Source organism: Argentina silus (genome assembly GCF_951799395.1).
Source record: "Argentina silus genome assembly, chromosome: 16".
In the NCBI taxonomy this organism is placed as follows: domain Eukaryota; kingdom Metazoa; phylum Chordata; class Actinopteri; order Argentiniformes; family Argentinidae; genus Argentina; species Argentina silus.
Genome location: NC_139670.1, coordinates 13,896,839 through 13,917,619, shown reverse-complemented (window position 1 = coordinate 13,917,619; position 20,781 = coordinate 13,896,839). Strand labels below are relative to the sequence as shown.

At 42.2% G+C, this 20,781-nt stretch overlaps 1 protein-coding gene across 1 annotated transcript; it reads right to left on the bottom strand.

Moving 5' to 3' along the window:
- Window positions 1-216: 216 nt before the first annotated feature.
- On the bottom strand, window positions 217-18,108 carry LOC310817552 (uncharacterized protein). Its single transcript, XM_083688188.1, has 7 exons — window positions 17,988-18,108; window positions 17,398-17,529; window positions 17,057-17,157; window positions 16,662-16,810; window positions 15,781-16,009; window positions 15,315-15,535; window positions 217-3,493 (listed from the first exon to the last, which is right to left on the bottom strand). Exons 2-7 carry the CDS (start codon window positions 17,517-17,519, stop codon window positions 3,323-3,325), a joined length of 993 nt encoding a protein of 330 aa, XP_083544314.1. The 5' UTR covers window positions 17,520-17,529; window positions 17,988-18,108; the 3' UTR covers window positions 217-3,322.
- Between the last annotated feature and the right edge of the window lie 2,673 nt (window positions 18,109-20,781).

Here is a 20,781-nt window from a genome sequence, read left to right as displayed (position 1 = left end):
ATGAGGTCTGCGCAAATTGTCAGAGGAACAGCCGACTCAAAGCATTGAAAGCAGGGGGGATATGTGGTGTTTCTAGCAGTTGCATCCCTGGCATTCTACCTTAATCTCTGTGGTCACAAATGTTTTTATCGTCCACTACAATCGTTTTGAAAGAAATTTGTAAAAAATTTAAAAAAAGACGTACAGTACACAGGTACTTCCATCATATCATTTTATTTGGAACACCAAGTAGTACAAACGTGTAAATAAAGTAAAGTACTTGATTTCATTTCTATAAAAAGTTATATCAATGATAAAATGAGCATGCTTACCCAAACCGTAATGCAAAGAGTATGGCTTAACCATACCTTTATTCACCAGCCTCATAAATTGCAGTTTATCATATAAATGGTGAAAGTGCTTGTAGTATTTCCAAACCTGTTTACAGAGGAATCAGGCTATATCTATCTCCAGTAGACCAAGATAACATGAGCATGCACTCTTTCTTGTTACTCATCGATGAAGATGTTAAAATCATTGCTCTACAGTTTTCTTTTGATAAAAAAATCCCAGAGAATCCACGACAATCTGTTTTTCAAGCCTGGTTGAGCATAATGTCTAAACATACATTTTACTGAGAACATACCATTAAGTTGGCTGATCAGGACAATGAAATCATCAAGTCCAATGATAGGTGTTTAGAACCTGATACATTCAGATAGTAAGACATGGTACATACAGTGCCTTCGGAAAGTATTCAGACCCCTTCACTTTTTCCACATTTTGTCAATTTAAAATGGATTCAATTAAAATAATTTGCCATCAATCCACACACAATACCCCAGAATGACAAAGCGAAAACAGGTTTTTAGAAATTTCAGTAAATTTATCAAAATTGAAATACAGAAATACCTCATGTACATAAGTATTCAGACTCTTTGATATGACACTCTTAAAATTAGCAAAATGCAAAAATGTCAACAAATCACTCAGTAAGTTGAATTGAGTCCACCTTAATGCAAGGATAAGAGTTCATGTAATTTTGGAATTAATATCTCTTTTTTTATAGGGTCTCTGATTTGCATAGGAATCAATTACACACTGTGTGGATCAGGTTGTCATTATAAACGGAGCAAATGGAGAGGAACAAAACTGTTCAGGAATGCGACCCTGAGGCCTGGGGAGACTTCTACAAAGTTGAATGGTGGAGAGGAAAAAGTACAGTTGATAAGACATCATCTCAGGCACTCTACAAAATTGGTCTATAACCAAGTGGCCAAAAAGAATCCTTTAATGGAAAATAATCTCTCTCATATCCATAATTGTGTTCGCAACAATGAATTCAAATGATACAGCAAAGAAAGTGGCTGGAAATGTGTTTATTTGGTTTTACTACAAAGCATTAAGTTTGGTGCAAATCCAGCACATGCAATGCAGTTTCCACACCATCTCTCGTGTATAGAATAGTGGTAGCTGTATCAAGTTATAGGTATGTTTGTCACCGGCAGGAACTGGGGAGTTTGTCAGGATCAAGACAAAATTCTGAAATTTGCTGAGTTGGTAGTAACATCCTAATCTACACAGTGTGTAATTGATTCCTATGCAAATTAGAGACCCTATAAAAACAAAGATATTAATTCCAAAATGACATGAACTATTATCCTTGCATTAAGAGGGACTCAATTCAACTTATTCAGTGATTTGTTGATGCCATTTTTGCATTTTAGCTAATTTTAAGAGTGTCATAGCAAAGGATCTGAATACTTATGTACATGACCTATTTCTGTATTTCAATTTTAATACATTTACTGAAATTTCAAAAAACGTGTTTTTGCTTTGTCATTCTGGGGTATTGTGTGTTTGAAGTCAAATTATTTTAATTTAATCCATTTTAAATTGAGTATAACACAAAAAATGGAAAAAGTGAAGGGGTCTGAATACTTTCCAAAGGCACTGTATATAGTTGCATATAATCACTGACAAGGACATATAAATACACGCCCATTAAGGTACAAAACACACATACAAATAGACATTAGGCATCATTTGAAAAATAGTTGCCTAAAGGCAACCTGTTTCACTGAAAACATGGGGTTACATACATTAAAATGGGGGTCGTGCTGTTTACACAGCCATCAAACATCTTTACCCCAGGCAAATTTGTAAACAGACATTTGAGAAAGTGAGGAGGAGCTTGAGTACATTATAATGTTATTTCAGGTAGAGAGATGCCATTCAGAGAGATACCATCAAAACAAAGATAGCTTTTTTTCTCTTGAATTAGCTCAAGGCACTGATATCTTGATGGAAATAACTTAATTTAGGCCAATACCAGGCACAGTAAATACAATTGCTAGCTGTTAGCGCAGCTCTTTGAGTGGGGTAAGTGATGGGAAGTAACACGGAAACCTAAAAATGAATGAATGTTGCTGCTGGCTGACTGAGCCACACGTGAGCTCTCTTCAATACGTAATTATCATCCTCTTTCCAGTGGCCGTATTAATAAAGCACCTTACAGTAACTCTGGAAAACACCCTAAATCACCATCAATAGCCATTTAACTAATACAGGCAATAACTTTCCACCCCTCATCATCATCATGCTGGAGGCCACAGATTTTTAACCGCAACAATTAGCACATTAGCAACACACTCCAGATTTGACCCATGGTGACACTTTAAACTGACATAATGGAGGATTAATGGCTACTTTAAAGTGTGGGCAGACACTAGAATTGTCATTCAAAACAAGAGAAAGTTAATCAGGCTAATTGGCTGAATCATCTTCATTAACATAATATTGTCATTGAGTATGACAGGCCACCACTGTGGATTTAGGCAAGTCTGGTGAATGGGGGATTTTACACTGCAAGTGATCATGCCACAATATCCTGTATGACAATGTAAACTACAAGAGTGACAAATCAAGTTTGTGTTACAAGCAGTGTGAAATGACAGAAATGTTTGTGAGGATGGTTAAACAATCGATACAAAAAAAAAGATTATACTGTGATAAAAGGAACCCTTTCACATAGCCTTATCAAAAACATGATATATCATAAAGTCTACTATATAGGCCTATATATTTATGTTGGCATTTACAGTATGCCTTAAAAAACAATTGAAGCCTTACAACAGGGCATATTTTGAAGAGAAATCAGGGGTTAGCTACTCTCAAACCAGTGGTTGGTTTGGTTAGTTATTGTCGGTTGAACTGAGCCTGTTTCAACTGATATCATTACTTAGTCCACCCATACCAACCTGGTAATTCACAGAGAAAAAAATGAATGCGCTTCTAAAACTCCCTGTGATGGTTTCATCCTCTCTGAGGAAACTGAAAGACGTCATATGCTGAGGGAAATGCTGTGGACGCTATTGGCTGGGATCTTGGCGTCTGCATCTTCTCCGTTGATCCTGAAGATGACATGGGTGTCGTAGGGGATGGTGGTGGTGGCACTTAACGGCTTGCCCAGCCAGCCATTAGCAGCTCCGCGCCTGTACATCTTCACCGTCACCTATATGGATGATGGGGTGACAACATAGAGAGACAGAGACCAGGAGATTAGGATTAGGGCTTAAGAGAGCAATCTATATAATCAACTTCCTTTTTTTTTTTTTTTTTTTTTCAAAAGATGATCATGATTAATCAGCCTGGCTTTCCCTGGCATGCGTGGAGCTGAAGGTGAGGTTCTGTATGTGACCTTTCAGGAGGTCAGTGGGGTCATGACCCCTGAAGGCAGAGCTCCTGACCTCCGTCTAGACCTTGGCAGACACTCATGGCCTTCACCTTTGACCTGTCCGTTTACAAGCTGTCGCTTCCTCTCTGGCCTCGTCTATCTGTGTGCTAGAGCACACGTATTGATTCAGGTCCATTGGGATGGTCACTTGGGTATATCAATGGGTAGGCCTATACATTTCAAACGCTACCACATACTCTCCACATGTCAGGGACTAAAATTGCCACAGAGATCTGTTCAAAGTTCTACAACTAGAAAACCGGTCGACATCATGTTTACCTCAGTGAGATGTAAGCTGTTTCTTTTTCAATGTGTATTGCTGAACACAGTTGTTTCCGGGGAAGATCTTCCAGTGCAACAACAGGTGGCTGGCTACTCCATGATCAGAATAGCAAAGAAGAACCCTTAATACTCAATAAGGAAATATTGAATTTCCTTCAATCAAACGAGAACACAATGCAGCGTCCATCATAGGGACATGTAGCTGATCAGAATCTGTCAGAGTCAGCATGGGTTTGGAGGTTTCTTCTTCATTTTTCTGCTGGATCCAAGTGGCAGCCTATACCGTGATGCTGTATCAATCAAGGTCTATGATCTCTTTTCTTTCTCATTTTCCATGTACTGAATAAGACTTCTTACCCACTGTCTTAAAGCCCATATACACTTAGCACTTCTTAAAAATTGCAGCCTTGACAAAGGATCCCTTAACAAGATTTGGACATGCAGGTAAATAGGAAGCACATCCATTTCAAAAGAATACTTTAGGCCATTTCTTCTTTGGCTGCATTTGCAGAAGATGGAAGGATATTAGGACACCCTTTCACAGTTCTATTTTCTTTCTCTTTAGCAGCAGACAAATTTTTCAATTATTTTTTTCCCATGTTCTTTCATCTCCAGCACTTCATAAATTGCCGGGGCCTTTTAGTTAATGGTGGCGACCGTCGGAGCCCGGTGTATCGCCCCTTGTCCATTGTGGACGCCCAATAGGCCTTTTATTACTCCCGAACATCAAAAGCCAGATAAGCATCGCCATCGGAGGTGGGGAAAAATACCCCAATGTGGGATTTAGTCCCTCTTCCCTTTGTCTACCATTGAACGGGATGATTTTAATAGTGAAGAGGTTGGTGGGTTCCAGGGGCTCTGATAGAGTGGGAAGTACTGCACCCCCGAGGCCCCTCAGAATATGAGCAGGCAGGCAGGCAGATAACACATCTCCTCTTGGCCACACAGCACACCCTCCTCAACACCTGCACGGCCCTATCTGCTAACCTAATTATCTCCAACAAAGGCAGCCGCAATTTCAGACCACATCGCTCAGTCGTTTACTTTAGATATACTGTCCTTTAAAACATGGTGTCGGGGGGGAAAAAAAGGAAAAAACAAAAAAAACAATTGCGCCGTCTATTTGCAGGCTGCCTTGGCTGCTGAATACAATATGGCTTGTGTTACAATAGCATCTGACACCCCTGAATGAGTGAGCGCTTATTAATTTGGGCGCGAATGAAACAATACCCCCTTGACACTAATAGCATACAGACAGGTACACGACTACAAATAATAGGGGGATGAAATGTGTCTGCCTCAGAAATCAGAGCCTGACACAACAGCTGTTAGTCAGCAATTAGCCAATTTAATGTCACTGAAAAAAAAAACCCTCTTGCTGCATTGTCATCGCACTAGACATGTGACAATAGTGGAGATGTATCAGATTTAAACCTGCCCTGACTGTAAATGACATTTCAATGCCGGCGAGAGAATACAATACACAGTTCTGAGGTTTAGGTGGTAACCGTAAAGCTTAGCAAGTTTATACTGAAATGCTTCCACATACCTGAGTAATTTCACACCGCAAAATACCTGCATGGAAATGGTGGTCGTCTGCACGGGGACGTCAACATGCTGAAAAGGAGACAACTGACTACAGTAAACACCTGATCTGTAAGACTGCATAAGCATGTTACAATCACAGTGATATTCTATGAGAAAACATCTACTTACAGTACCATCTAAGATTTTAAATAAAATAATAATAAAAAAAAATTAGGAGGTAGTCCGTTCTAACGTTAAACTACAGACACACTCCTAGGGGGGGTTGTGGGGGGACGCAGGGGAGGCCTGCCACTTTGGCATAAATCAGTGGAGGAATGCAGGGGGAGTTCCGTGTGGTCTGCTCACCCCCCCCACCTCCACCACCACCTCCACCACCACCTCCACCTGCCTGCCAGGTATCTCTCCGTGAGGGCTGTGGAGACAGCGGCAGCCATATAGGGTGTCAGACAAAGAGGGCTGTCGTTGCACGTTACCCTTCAGACACTGAGGCAAGGCAAGACGAACTGTGTCTGATCTCCAGAGTCTGAGCTGTTGGCATTCACTAACCATGTCTGTGATCTTTATCAACACACTCTGGGATTCCCCCAAACGGTGGGCGGGAGAAGACCCCCACTATCATATGTACTGTATGTTGTGCTGCGCGCGTGTGTGTGTGTGTGTGTGTGTGTGTGTGTGTGTGTGGGTGTGGGTGTGGGTGTGGGTGTGGGTGTGGGTGGGTGTATGTGAACCACAGTGCACTCAAGAATTTAGGTCATATAATGAGCGGAAATATACCATTGAACAGGTAGGGCTTGGTAGGGCTCCCATGTAAGGTATTTTCTGCTGGGGGCGTTTTGTGCGTGATGGCCAAGTTTAGATTTGGTATGACTATCTTTCTCTCTATTCTCTCAGTCGTGTCTAGGTATTGAGTAGGTAATGTCCACAGGCCACAGGGAGTTGCTGGTCCAAGCAGGGAGAGGCCTGTGTGTTGTAGACTCTACTGACAGGGCCGGGCCCTGGGGCCAAAGGGAGGGAGGGAGGGAGTCACACAAAGGGCTGAGAGCTCACCTAACCATGTCTCCCCTGCTCACCCTCTCACTTTCTGTGTAGGGGGAATTGTCAGAATGACATCACCCCTCACTTTTCAACATGACAACCGCTTTCCTCCTGTTTACCGTCTGGTTCTAGTCATAAATCCTGCTGCTGGTTCATCGTTCACCTTTTACCCTCTCGGAGTGAAGACGACAGCTCACTTTCCCGAAGGAGAAATGTGTCATTGCAAATGGCTGATAGCTATCTTCTCTGAGAAGAGAGACTGGTTTCCTTGTTATCTACCTGAAGGGTCTGACACTGCACTGCACAGAATCCTGACTGTGGTTTGACAACAAATGTAGTCCACATGAAACTTAAAAAGTCATATTAACTACCTGGTAGACGTATGTACACTCAAACCAAAACAGGGCGTAGAGTCAACTGATACATATCATGAAACCGTAGTACTTATTACAACTACATCTTTCAACATCAATGACCCCGACCATGATTATTTATAGGGGTGACTAATTAAAAGGTTGACAAGTCTGGTTTGGTGTGAATGATGCCTTGTACTTAATTTGGGTAAGACGTGTCACCACCTGCATGTCTGCCATTCAATAAGAAACAGATTCTTCCCTTGATAAGTCCAACGATCTCCCTGGGTGAGTATCAGTGGGGCAGGCCTGTTTCCTGGAGCCATAGGTGCAGTGTTTCAGGTGAACTCAGAGTGAGCGTAACACCACACCAGGTAGAGACGGCTGTCTCTTTGTTCCCTCTCATGTCTCACCAGACGCAGACTGGAGGAACGCTGAAAAACACACCTCCGACGCGCCAAGCCTCTCCACTCGAGAGACAAACACAGTGGAGTCGCACCAAAGTGTCTGACAACAAACGTGACCAAATGTCATGTTGGGATTTTTCAGGGGCAATTAGGCAGACTATTGTGTAGTTTGGCGTAGCGGGGAAAAAAAAACGCAAATTCACCAAAGCCACCAAAGTGGGATGAGATATGCAACTTCAAAAGACAGACAATGCAAAGAATGCAGTGGTTACTTAAAACAAACGAATACACTGCAAAGCACTATTTATAAATATGGAATAAGACTTAACAAATAGGGTCTAACAGAACTTCCATACCGTGTGTTGGGTAAGCTTTGTCCGTCAGCTGGATAATCTATTGTTTGGTGACATTACCAATTCAGCTCAATAACTGCATTTGCTCAAAGCTATGACCTCAAATCAGTGGTTAACTTCTGAATAGCTCTGCCTCCAACCTGCCACGGCTAACAGGAAGCCATTAGAGCCCCAGCAATAACCATTTACATCCATTCACAGAGCCCTTACTTTATTTCCATCCACATAAGTGCATTTTCTGTGAGAGGTTAAAATATGAATCCCCGTTTTTTCCTCTACGGGCCTGGTCGTCTGGCTGATTTGAGAGAGAGAGCACAATCTATGACTGATTTAATTTGCTCTTCACAAACATCTCTAATGACATTACCCCCAGTGCATACACTGACTGCCCCCATCTGACTCCATTAACTCCCAAATCGGGTTTAAAGACCATATTGATGCCGGGCGTTATTAAGGGTGATTATCAAAACAACAGACAATGGGGCAAAGTGTCTGCTAACTGGTTTATCTGTAATTTCACATAGCCATAACAGACGGCAGGGCTGTGAATTAGAGGGTAGAACTGCAGCATACACAACAGCCCTCTACTGCAGGGATATGCAGTCAGTGCATCAACCTCGAGTAATAACATAATGTTACACAGATCATTTGAGACTGTGCTCGAAAAACAGGTGCCTTGAAGAGTGGATAGAATATGGGACACACACACAGAAGCGCGCACACACACACACACACACACACACACACACACACACACACACACACACACACACACACACACACACACACACACACACACACACACACACACACACACACACACACACACACACACACACACAAAGACATACGTCTAATTTGATAGTCATTTAGAGCTGCAAACTTATGACTTGCAAATTGCCGGTGTGTATTTCGGCAGTCTGTGCAAACCATGGATTGGCAGAAAGGAATCACTGATAGATATGTTAATCCTGTCGCCCGCTCCACTTCACTGCATTTATATCTTCCAATTAAAGCAAACGTCTTTCTAAAACTGTAATTAAGTATCTGTGCGACAACTGGGCTCTCCTTATTAATAAACCCCTGTTGATTTTATCCCCATCTCTATTGGTGGCTTAAATGTAACCTCCAATCCAGAAGTACCAAAACAAATAGGCCTATATCTTTTGAATAGCAGCCCTGGTTTAATTAAAACCGCATTACAATAACGCCTTGAGCACAAACCAGTGATAGGCTCACCTTATGTAAGCAATTAGAGCACCAGCACTTACGCTGCTCAATATTGCCCAATCAGAGACATGTAATGATGTTGAATAAAAAGTCTCTTAGGCCTAATTGTTTGACAATTGGCGATGCATGTAAAGCCAATCAATGCCCTACAAGAGAGACAACAGTGACTAAGGCTAATTTAAATCTGAATAAGAGCTCTGGACAATGGTTCAAAATTACGCCACTTGCAGGTTGTGGGTATATAGACAAAAGGAGACCCCATACAATATGCAGGTGCTGTGCACTCTTCCATTAAAGGGACAGTTTGTAGTGTTTTGATGCTTATTGGATATATTTTCCATATTGACTGTTTGTGACATTCAAATACATGTATAGTAGCCCATGGCAGAAATGTGTTCAATTTGTATTGAACCGGTGCAATTTTGGGAACAGGTATTTCAATAGATATAATTACTGTTCTTATACAACAACCATGTCCCACGCAACAGATTCTAGGAAACGCTGTTTCATTATGAATGTAAAGATAATTCCTGCCGCATTTTTAAACATGTATTCAAATATATTAACACTCCATTTTGATTACAACTGTAGACGTGTTCATCTTCTGCCCTTATGTTAAATATAAAACATGAATTCCACATGTTGATGTTTAACTCAATTAACAAAAGAGTGCTTGAAACCCCTCTGAAAATAATGGCAAAGCACTACTGGTCGGTGTATTTTTTGAGGAAGTACATGGTAAGGTGAACACTCACTATTGAGTCATCTTGATGCTGACAGACATGGAATCTCTGCATGATACCCTTCACTGAGGCATGGAGCCAGAGAGGGAAAATAGATTTACAGAGTTTAATCACACCCTATTACTATTATTAAGGCGACGTTCATCATTGCCTTCCACTGCATGATTGCCTATATGCTGGTGTCTTACCTAGTTCATTACAGACACTTGTGATTCTGCAGCACTCTTGTCGTGTGTAATTGCATAGTTAGCTTCCTCAGTGCCTTCCTACACACACTCTGGAGCAAATTATTTCAAATGCTGCTTCTTTTCAAGAGCTGCATTCCAATTACAGAAATCTGAAAATGATGGTAATTTCCACCGTTTTTCATCTGTTGAAAAATGCTTTGCATTTGATAAATCACTGGGTTTTAATCCAACGAATTCTTCAGAAAACTTTTCGAAAGAGTGAAGTACAGAAAATTATCCTTCCATCAAACTTGGCCAGATACAACAGAGAATCGATGGAAATCTGCTCAACTGAAAAGCCCGGTAATTTAACTCCCTCTGTGAAACAGGCCGTATGAGTGCAGCTTTCAGACCTTTTCTGGTAATCGAAAATATATATCTGTATTACTGTAGCACAACAAATTCCTGCTGAGAAGTCCAATGGGTTTCGCGGAAACTGAAGGGACATTAATCTTCATTCTGATTCTTTTCCTTGGTACGTTCAATTTGCGAGACGAACAGTGAAAATCACATTTATAGTCAGGTCATCATGACACTATTGTTTGCCTCGTAAAAATGATTAATCATGTACTGTTGTGTATGGCTATTACTATATAGATAAAATCATAACTGAAATCTTATTTTTGGTACAAGGGAAACCAAAAAGACACTGACTGCCTGCCTGCCTGCCTGCCTGCCTCCCTGCCTGCCTGCCTGCCTGCCAATATCATGTGTTTAAGCAGCAGGCTTCACACAGGCACGGTAAATGGCCAGCTCCTGCCCTTTTATGCTCTTCCCATTCATTAACAACAAAGCGGTTGATGTCGCTCCACTGTGCCTTTTCAGTGCCAAACACCCAGCACACCACCCCTGTCTGTCCATTACGGGCCTGTGTGTGACGCGTGCTGCCCGGGAGACAGGCGCGCTGAGAGGAATGTCTGCACAGAGGTAAATTAACAAGCTAAATCTGGGTGGAATCTGCGGAGGCTAGGTCTGAGATGAGACGTCTCTGTAGCAACGAGGGGGCCTTGATTATTCCTGCCGTCTACGACCCCGCTATCCATTCCTCTTATAGATCAGCAAATGAATTAACAGCTTTTCTCCCTGCTTCCATTAATCAAGCGAGAGAGAGGTGTAGTCAGGTTACAGTCGAAGGAACTCAACTGCTGCTTCTACGATAGTCAATTAAGAGCCATTAGCCCTGACTGGGATTCTGAGCCACTGTTTTATTACAGGGCTCTGTTTCTGCTCTATATGTGTGTGCATGTGTGTGTGTGTGAGTGCTCCTTTGATACCTCTAGGATGGAGTCATATGGCCCAGCCAATGAGAAGTCTAGTCGGGGGGGAAAGATGCTGTACAGCCAAGAGACAAACGGACAAGTACAGGAAAATAAATTCATATTCAACTGAGGATGAATGTAAGAAGCATCAAGCTTCCCTAACTCTCCCTCACTCTGGGCTTGCCTTTCCTATTCATGGGTTCATCACAACAGTGCAACGGTCTCAGAGACACACACACTGAGACTCAATTTCACACACACACACACACACACACACACACACACACACACACACACACACACACACACACACACACACACACACACACACACACACACACACACACACACACACACACACACACACCCACCCACCCACACATGCGCACACACACACGCACACACAGGCATGCTGTAATTACTGCTCAATCCATACAAATTGAATGAAGCCAGAGCAGCAGTCTAAGAATATAGACCATAATTAATAAATTACAGCCTCTCTACTCGATCATTCTCCACTTTGGGCTCTGATCGTCCTCCCATCTCCTTATCAGAATAATAGAACGGGGCGCTGCAGAAAATACACATTTCAGACCCTCACCGACTGTGGTAGCTTTGTAAATGCATCTGGTGCTATCCCCTGCTACCCAAACAGATGCCTGACTTTGAGCGAAACTGTAGGCCATATCAGAGCTCCTCTTGCCTGTGTGTTTACAAGTAACAAGTCAAAGACACGCCTTATATCTGGGCTCTGAAAACGTGCCTGGGGAGATATCGAGTGTCTTTGCTACACTTAAGCCTCCCCAAGCAGCTGCTAGTGCAGACTACTAAGAGCTATGCTTTAGCTGAATGGAAATGGTCAACATTGTGCATAATTAAGTAGCGAAGGTTCCAAACTTGAAAAGCTATTAATTACAATTAGCTTTTCGATATATCAAAGCACATCCTTGTTCTACAGTAATTGTGAGCATTGTATTGTTTGTCGAGTCATATTTATGTAATATATCAGCCTTTTAGTATTCATAAAATAAACAGTATTTCATCATTTCATGCTATAACACAAGGTAATCTATCTATATCTATATTTTTTTTACATTCATTAAAGTTGGATGGAAAAACAAGATTACTGTTTCAACTTTTGCATAAAGCAGGGTAGTCATTTTGTGGCTTGCAAAAACTTCTTTCTCACCAATTTTAGGAAGAGCACACACCTGTAATGGATTACAGATTTTTATGCACTAAAACAAAAATGAAATAAACCACTGAATATTTCCTCAACGCCTAGTTTCTGATGCGGACGATTTCCCTAAGTCACTCTGCCAAAAGACCTGCAAACAGAAACATCATGTGCCAAACCTAATGTGCTTGTGTCCAAGATAATATATATCTAACGTGTGTTCCTTTTCTTATAAAGACGTATGTTATTGTATTTCCACCCGAATCATAGATCTTCCCTGGCTTCTGTACACTCAGGTACAAGGACAGGGTGGAAATGTATTGCCTTGTCATGAGGATTTAGAATGTAAACATGAGGTGAGCAGTCGCACTGATTGCATAGTGAAGAGGACAGAAGTGTCACACGAGGCAGGGGGGGCTTGCGGCAAAACACTCCGTGACTATCTATCATACCGTGTCACGTTTCTCCGTGAAATATGGGGAGTGGAGGTCCGCCTTATGATGGAGGGCCATTCAGCTTCCATTTCCAAATATTTCTTTGAAAATAACATATCATGTTGTAACACAACGCGTCCCCTTGGGGCCGACTAGGGCCCACTGGAGACGGACTGATGATGACTACTGGGCCCTGTATCGAGTGTAGAGCAGCTGGAGGGGTCCGGTACAGTGTTTTGTGTGTGTGGTGTGTGTGTGTGTGTGTGTGTGTGTGTGTGTGTGTGTGTGTGTGTGTGTGGACGGGCTGTGAGTCTTGTGCAGAGTCTACCAGACAGACCCACGGTGGGGTGGGTGTGTAGTTGAGGGGGCTCTGAGGACTAAATCTGTAACGAAATGCCATACAGGGTCATCCCACTAGCCCTTGTGAGCTGTGACCTCTGTCTCTGTGTACCCATGACTTCACACAGAAAATCCATTTCAGACTGGACCAACAGACTACAACAAAATCAGGAAACCTAATTTTCATGTCATGCTAATTGAACAAATGTATATACCGTATATGAAAAAAACCCAAAATCAATGATCACTCCAATATTTTTGTGTGAATCTCAAACTAAGCGATGCCTTTCATTTCAGGTGCATCACAGTACATAACTGCTCTCCGCAGCTCTCTGCCACAGCGACTACCAGCTTTGGTCTAATGCCACCTGGAGAGAGAGCATCCACCATGTCTACTTCATTAGCCAGATCAATAAATTGCCCTGCACTAAAACAAACAAAGTCTAAATCCCAAAACATCAACCAATTAAAAAAAGCGAGCGGGGCTAGAATGCTGCTTTTAGACAGTGTTTACGTGCAATTACCTTCTTAAACAATCAACTGCATTCAGTTAATGAGCATCTTGCACGCAGGCAACAACATTACTTACCCCTGTGAGAGATTAGCAGCACAGAACACTGAGTGACTAATTAACGCTCAGCATGCCAATGCTAATGGAAGTGATCTGAGAAATTATCGACACAGCGGAGGGGGAAGTAAATAGGCAGGGGAGGGCAGGGAAGGGGGGGGAAGGGGGGGGGGGGGAAGAGGGGGGGGAGGCTGACAAAACATTGCGGTGCTTTGATGCTTAATCACATGACATAGCCACAAAGATTCGATCAAAGGAACCCCGTCTGACAAAAAAAAAGTCATTAACAAGACCACCAGGGTTCAGTGCTTAACATGGTCCTGTAAATTGTTCCAACGTTCACTTAAGAAGTCAACCCGCTCTCGGAGCCATCCCTCTCCACTGAATGCATGAGGACATCTAAAACTAAAATGTGTTTCTTAATTGACTAGTTTCCCAGCTTTCATCAGTCTTTAGCGAGGACATTATACAGGCACTGTGAAGATTAAGCAATAACGCACAAGAGGGTGTGCTGTGTTGTGGATATCGGAGCTGCCGTGATGCGATCATGGGCACAGGGTACAGCCGAATGCCGTCGACCCCGAACAGCCGTTCCGATATCCTAGGTACAGCACACCCTTGAGTGTGTTACTGCTTTTATACGTCTGACAATAAACAATGGTGCTAGTGGTTTTCCTGATATATATGTATTAGTTTATGCCCTACGCGTATAAAAGTAGTCCGCAATAACTATTACCCGTAATTGGTTCGTTGATAGTTCTGGAAAGCATGAAATATAACCATGGTTATGGACGCAGGTTGGTTAATAGCTCTGGAACGCATGGTCTATACGATAGGAATGGCAACCCAGGAAACAAATCCCTTAGAATATCTTAATAGCTATAGCTTATAGCCAGCCAGGTTGGTTTTTGAGGAGTGTAGCAGCATAAGGATGACAAAAACAATGATGAATAATCCGTTATTGTCAGATTCCTTCCCTTTGTCTAGCAACGTTTTCGTTATTAAAAACAAAAGCTGCAATATCCTGAAGAGTGTTTGTGGCACATTTTGCAAGTGAAAGTGAAGAGGGACCGTAACCACATCACGGTTAGCAGGACGGCTGGAATTGTTCTAGGCCAATCGCAATGCTTGATTTGTTGTATAATGTTCAACAACACATATCTAAATCAACTGGCTGTAACTGCTCATATTTCTCAGGAGAGGTCTTTTGATCTCGTCATTTTCAAAGGGAAATTAGGAGGGATAAGTAAGGCACTCTTGTGTGTTTTCAGTCACCGTCTGATGCACTGAAGAAAATCAACGGCTGCATCAAAAAGGGATCGGAAATAAGGAATTGTTCACTTTCCTACTGTATTTAGAAAGCAGACCTGTCTGTTAGAGCGGATTGCCCTTTACAGAACTTTACAGTAGCAGTGCCATCTGCTGGCTGTTATGGTCATACTACCACTTTTGTCTGGGCCCCAGTTCTATCATTCCCAGAGTGACAGACAAAAACTGTTCAAGTGGCATATAAACCAAGCTATATACACCTCTGTGGATAGTTTCACTTCAAGTCTGTTGGTCAGTGGTCAGTGGGAGGAGTCAGATCACAATCTGACACGTCCTGTTATTGTGTACCGGTTGTCATGGCGACAGGGGTCTAACCTGAGGGGCGTGGCCCAGCAGGGCCCAAAATGACTGGGCAGACAGGGCCTTGACCCTGGAGAATTCCAGCGTGTCCGTCTCCTGGCGGTTCAGAGCGATGTACTGGCAGCCCTGGTAGTCTCCCTTCAGCTGCTCCCCACAGTGCAGCTTCACCAGGTCCCAGGTCCCCATCCTCCTCAGAACCTCCCGTGCCTCCCCTATCTGCCTGTACGACAGGTGACCTACAGGTGGAACGCAAACACAAACGGCACAAAATTGCTCATTTTTAGAGCCAAATGTTGTCTTCCTCCACCAGTATAGTCATTGTTGAACGATGGAACGTCGTGTTAAAGAAGTGAATATAAATTCTTTTCCTCCTACTTAAAAATCGGATAGCTACAGTAGTTGCCTATGCATCCATTTTAGAAACCAAATGTTGTTTGTACTTTAAGACTGAAATGCAGCGTCCACTCAGTGCCATACGTACCAGACAGCCACGAAGGCGTCAGTGCGTCCGATATCCAGGCCACATAACCCTCCCTGAAAGAGTGTAGGAAAGCATCGAGTTGACTGTGAGAGACCAGCTCCCTCCTCTTCCTCAGCTCTTCATCCAGCTCACAGTCTTGGGCGAGGAAGACCACGATGGGGAGGAAGAGGTTCTGTCGGACCGACACCCCACTCCTCTTCATATGCTGCCATAGGTTAGTCGTCTTGGTCTGGGGGACGGGAGGGTACAACGGTTTAACATATTCTACCAATGTACTTCGATCTCAGTAGAGAAAGCTCAATGTTTTGTAGCTTGAGTTCAACCGCAAAGATGACTCATAATCATATACCTATTTGAGGTGGGTAATGTTCTGAACTATATGGAAATAAAACCAGCTATGAAGGAAACTATGTGACCCCAAAATCACAATTGCTACGCAGTCAAGCTGTACCGGCTTTTTACAGAATAATGACTTGATGTTAAAAATATCCATCTGAGCCAAGCTAAGCAATTTCACTGTTGTTGAGAGCATTTGCTGTCGGGCACTTCTCCCAAGGCCCTCTTATCCGAACCTATGCCCAAACGCAGCATGTAGACTAGTACAGCATATGGAAATGAATGACTCCAGTCCAGCCCTGGCACAGAAGGTGACATCTGTGTTCGGGCACCTGTTTCCCCCCTTGTCAACATAATTACCGCCATTCTCAATTGAAGAGTAGAGTTAGTCATTTCCATTTTTGTTACTCTGACGCGGGATCTAGGCTACCTGTCATTTAGATGAGTGAGTCCAAACTAAGGTGAATCAGACCATTGCACCAACTGCATTTGCCACCAGTTCGCATTAAATGTCATAAGCTTTTGGACCAAAGGGGACATTTTACCTTTATAGCTTGGAGGGGGTCCTCCACCTGCTCTATGCAGGTGTTAGTGAAGCATTGGTCCTCTTCTTTGTGTTGTACATGCCAGCTTTGGTTCTGTGCGGAGACTGTGCCACTCCAAGGTTTCACGTCAATGCAGAACACCCCATGGCCTCCACAAGTGAGAGAAAGAGGATGTGAGTGTATAGTTTATACGCCGACTGTAGAAATGTCATTATTTGCATAGCACTCCTGTCACTAAGAACAAGTACATATAATCAGATTCAGGTAGTTCAATGAACCATCATTTTCTGTTGCATAAAAAAAGGTTCTATCTCTTTGAAGTTCCCTTTGTATCTAAATGCAGTGCTGACTGAGGAGTCAGACACTGACAGTTAGTTTAATGTTTCACTGTGCACCTGTGAGGAAAACAACGTTGATGTCATCTTTGGCTGTCTGAAACTGGTTTGAGATACGCAGATTGCAAAAAATGTCCTCTTTTTTCACCCCGCCAATTCTCCTGTTGACATTGTTGGAAAAAAAAAAACTGAAAGGCATGACATGAAACAATACACCCTCTCATTATGAACCAACTGTAGGACACACCTATGCCCTAAATTCACTAGGATGCATACAGTAAATCTGAACAGAGTTCCTGATCTTTGTGATCCTTCTCTCAATGTTGGAACCATTATTGTTTTACAGCATTGTTGTTCAAGAGAACAAGAGTATAGAGTAACATTCTTCCTTCTTAACATACCTGACACGTTGAAGAAAGTCTTGGAGTGTTTGCACAGGCTGTGGGCTCTCTTTGGCACCTGCTGGATCAGTTGGAACTGAGGAAATGTGAAACTGGGCCAGCCGGCTTCCAAGTTGGAACATTCTTGTGTATCTGAAACAACAACAAATATGGTTCCTTGTTGATTGATAAAAATGGAAAAACAAAGAAAGACCACAAAATAGCACATGAGTTGGAATCTCAACAACAACTACAACACCACTGTTAGAGCAAATTTTCTACTGAAATGTGTTTTTGACACCGAACTGTCTATGTTTCCTCAACCAGAGTATGCTTGAACAGTTACTGGAGCAGGTAAAATGATCATCAAATTATCTTGAGACAGTATTACCAACATTTATTGTTACGATCATTATATTTTCCATTTCCAACTGACTAGTTTTTAACGACAAAAGCTCGAACATGAACTTGAATCCTTGATGAGATCAACTTCAAACAAAAGCTCAAACAAAGACAAAAGGCATCTCTCCTAGGCGAAATACATGCTAACATGCTATCTAGCATTATTAGCTTTAGAACAAAAGACATTTAGACATACATTGAGCTCTTACGTGGTATATAGCTAGAGAGTGGCAAAAAGGAATCAGCAATTTGTCATTTCGTTGCCGTAGATGCAGCCAATATAGTTTTCAAATGCTCAGCAATGTAATACTATCCAAGAACGCTGTTTCACAATCCCAGATCATCGACCCCCCCCCCTCTCTCTCGTTCCTGGAAGATGTAAACAACAAACCACGTGGAGCGTCGGATTTCTCCCACAAAAAAAGTTACGTCAGTCCAGACGTCATTTGGGATATTGACCTAACCCTAACCCTAAGCATTCTATTTTTACTTCCCCAAATATTTAGCACAACAAGTAATTGAGACCATGTTTAAACAAATGAATAGAACAGAGGCTCAAGAGACATTTTCTTGTCACAGATTGTCACAGTGCCATCTAGTACAAGGAATAAAGTCATAGATAGACCCCAATGTGATGACAAGTGACCCTGGGGCTAAGCATGGAAATCTCATAATTGATTCAGTATGAGTTTCCATGCATTCTTTCATTGAAATGGCATGCACAACAATCTCTCCCCTGTCCCCCCCCCCCCCTGTACTTGACTGTGGATACATTAGTAGGTCTATGTATCCAGCAGGAGAACAAGCACAAACAAGCAAGCAGCAACAAGCAAGTCATATGACCTTATGCATGTTGATATGCTTAGTCCAATTACAGGGGGAACAACATGTTCTTTCCACCCTCAATCATCTTTATGTACCTCTCTATGACCACAGCAGAGGAAAGTGAGCAAACAAGAAATATGTTCTTATTTATAGGCCTATTGTTGTCATTGAAAGACAGTGGAAATGACCGTCTTTTCTCTTCAGCATGATAAGCTGTGTGCACTCTGATTAGAATGTTCTCTGTCTGTCCCAAGGTAAAAGATGAGGGGAAAAAGATATTTAGTGGTAAATAGATCTCTTTGTGTGCTTTAATGAGCACCACAATTTTCAGTGGAGAACTTTTATTTTCATTTTTCAAGGTATACTGGAGTGATTAAAGAGTCAGTTGACATGTCTGGGGGTAATGCTTTTCATATTAGATGCAAGGCTCTGATAAACAGAAAATGATGCATTTTCTCTCTGTTTCAGACCCACAAAGACACAGACACACAAAAACTCACGTGCACACCACATGCACACCACATACTCCAGGCGTAAAAAGGAGGATATTACAAAAGATGAAGAATATCTAATTCAACCGTAAAATGCACACAGAATATCTCAAAACATAGATAAACAATATCCGGAGAGCACAAAATGCTATGAAAGAGCTTAATATCAAAAGCAGATAGCCAAATCAGCTCATATGGACTCAATGAAAGCCAATAAACAGAGGCACTCTGGCTCCCATGACCTTCACTTCTGGTAGAGATCAGGTTGATAAAGCAGGCACAACCTCAATAAAATCCCAACAATGGAGTAAAATAAATAGAAATCAAATTAAAACAGAGGCAATATTGGCTGAACTGAAACAGGAATTCACAAACAAAAGCCTCTTTGTGGGATTTAATATTGTCTCCAATCACTTCATAATACACATCCAATCGTTGTCATCTCTCGCCAGGGCTTATCAACGGCAAAAAAATCCTCTTGTATTGGAACTTGCAAATTACTTGCATTTGAGAAGACACATTCATATTTAATATGTTCTACACTCCTAGTTTAGCCTTTTCAGTTGGATTCTAAATCATATTTTACAATCTTTCTGGTCTATGACTTTCCAGTCCACCCTTAATTAGAATCAGTTTTGGGCAATTACGAATACCGACTTGAGGATATGAAGTACTTATTAGGAGGCTGTACAATAGTTTTTCCACTATAACCTCCCCTCTCCACTCTTAAATCGTAACCTCCACTTGTAACCTAAAATAACAATGCTAATATAGTCTACAGCTATTCTTTTAGTAAACAATCCCATGTGACAATGGTATCATCTGAATTAAAACGTTGCATTAAAGGAACCATAATCTCAGTCTGCAGCTGCTGCAAGAGTGGCTTCAGCCAACCCATGCATGGTCTTCTCATTTCAGCCCTGCGTCACGGTGTAAATGGAACAGGAACCCTCTCAGGCCCACTGCAGTGTTCTGTAGTATCTGAAGCCCTGAGACTTCTATTGTCCAGAGTCAGGTCATTTCCTCCTAATGCACCCTGGAGAGCCCCCTCGAGTCCCTGGGCGTACGCTTGGCACTGGAGGGTCTTCAGGCGTCCTCTGTGTTGTAATGAGTTAACACTCTGTGGAAACCCTGCGGAGGTGGGGTTGCATCCAGGGTCACTCACTCACTCGCTAAGTTGGATGCAAGGGTGACAATGGTGGACAGTGTCACGATCATGGCGTTGTCATATTTGAATATTAAGGAATGCAATATCACAGGTCTGTCTTTGAATGTAGGTAGGAGTGAAGAGGCACGTCTGTCTTTGAATGTAGAAACAAATAGGATTACTAACGCTACGGTCACTAACGCTAGAAGATACGTAATATATATGTAATAAAGAAAAAAAATGGGGTTGAGACAGTTGAGTAAAAGTGCTCAATAAAATGAGGGGCCCATCTTGGAGGGCTTTTTATACCTTTATTCCTGATAGACCCATTAGCCAAACCTCAGTAGAATTAATGGAGCAGTGACATCACTGCGGCTATGCGCACTAATTTCTGCTCATTTCACTTGAATTATTAATGTGAGAGAGATTCACCATATGCTGCCAGAGGAGCATCGCACATTTATTTCAAAGAGAATTGCCATTGTATAGTGAAGAGTATAAGTAGCTTAACTGGCCCAATCAAAGGGGGTGACTTATTAA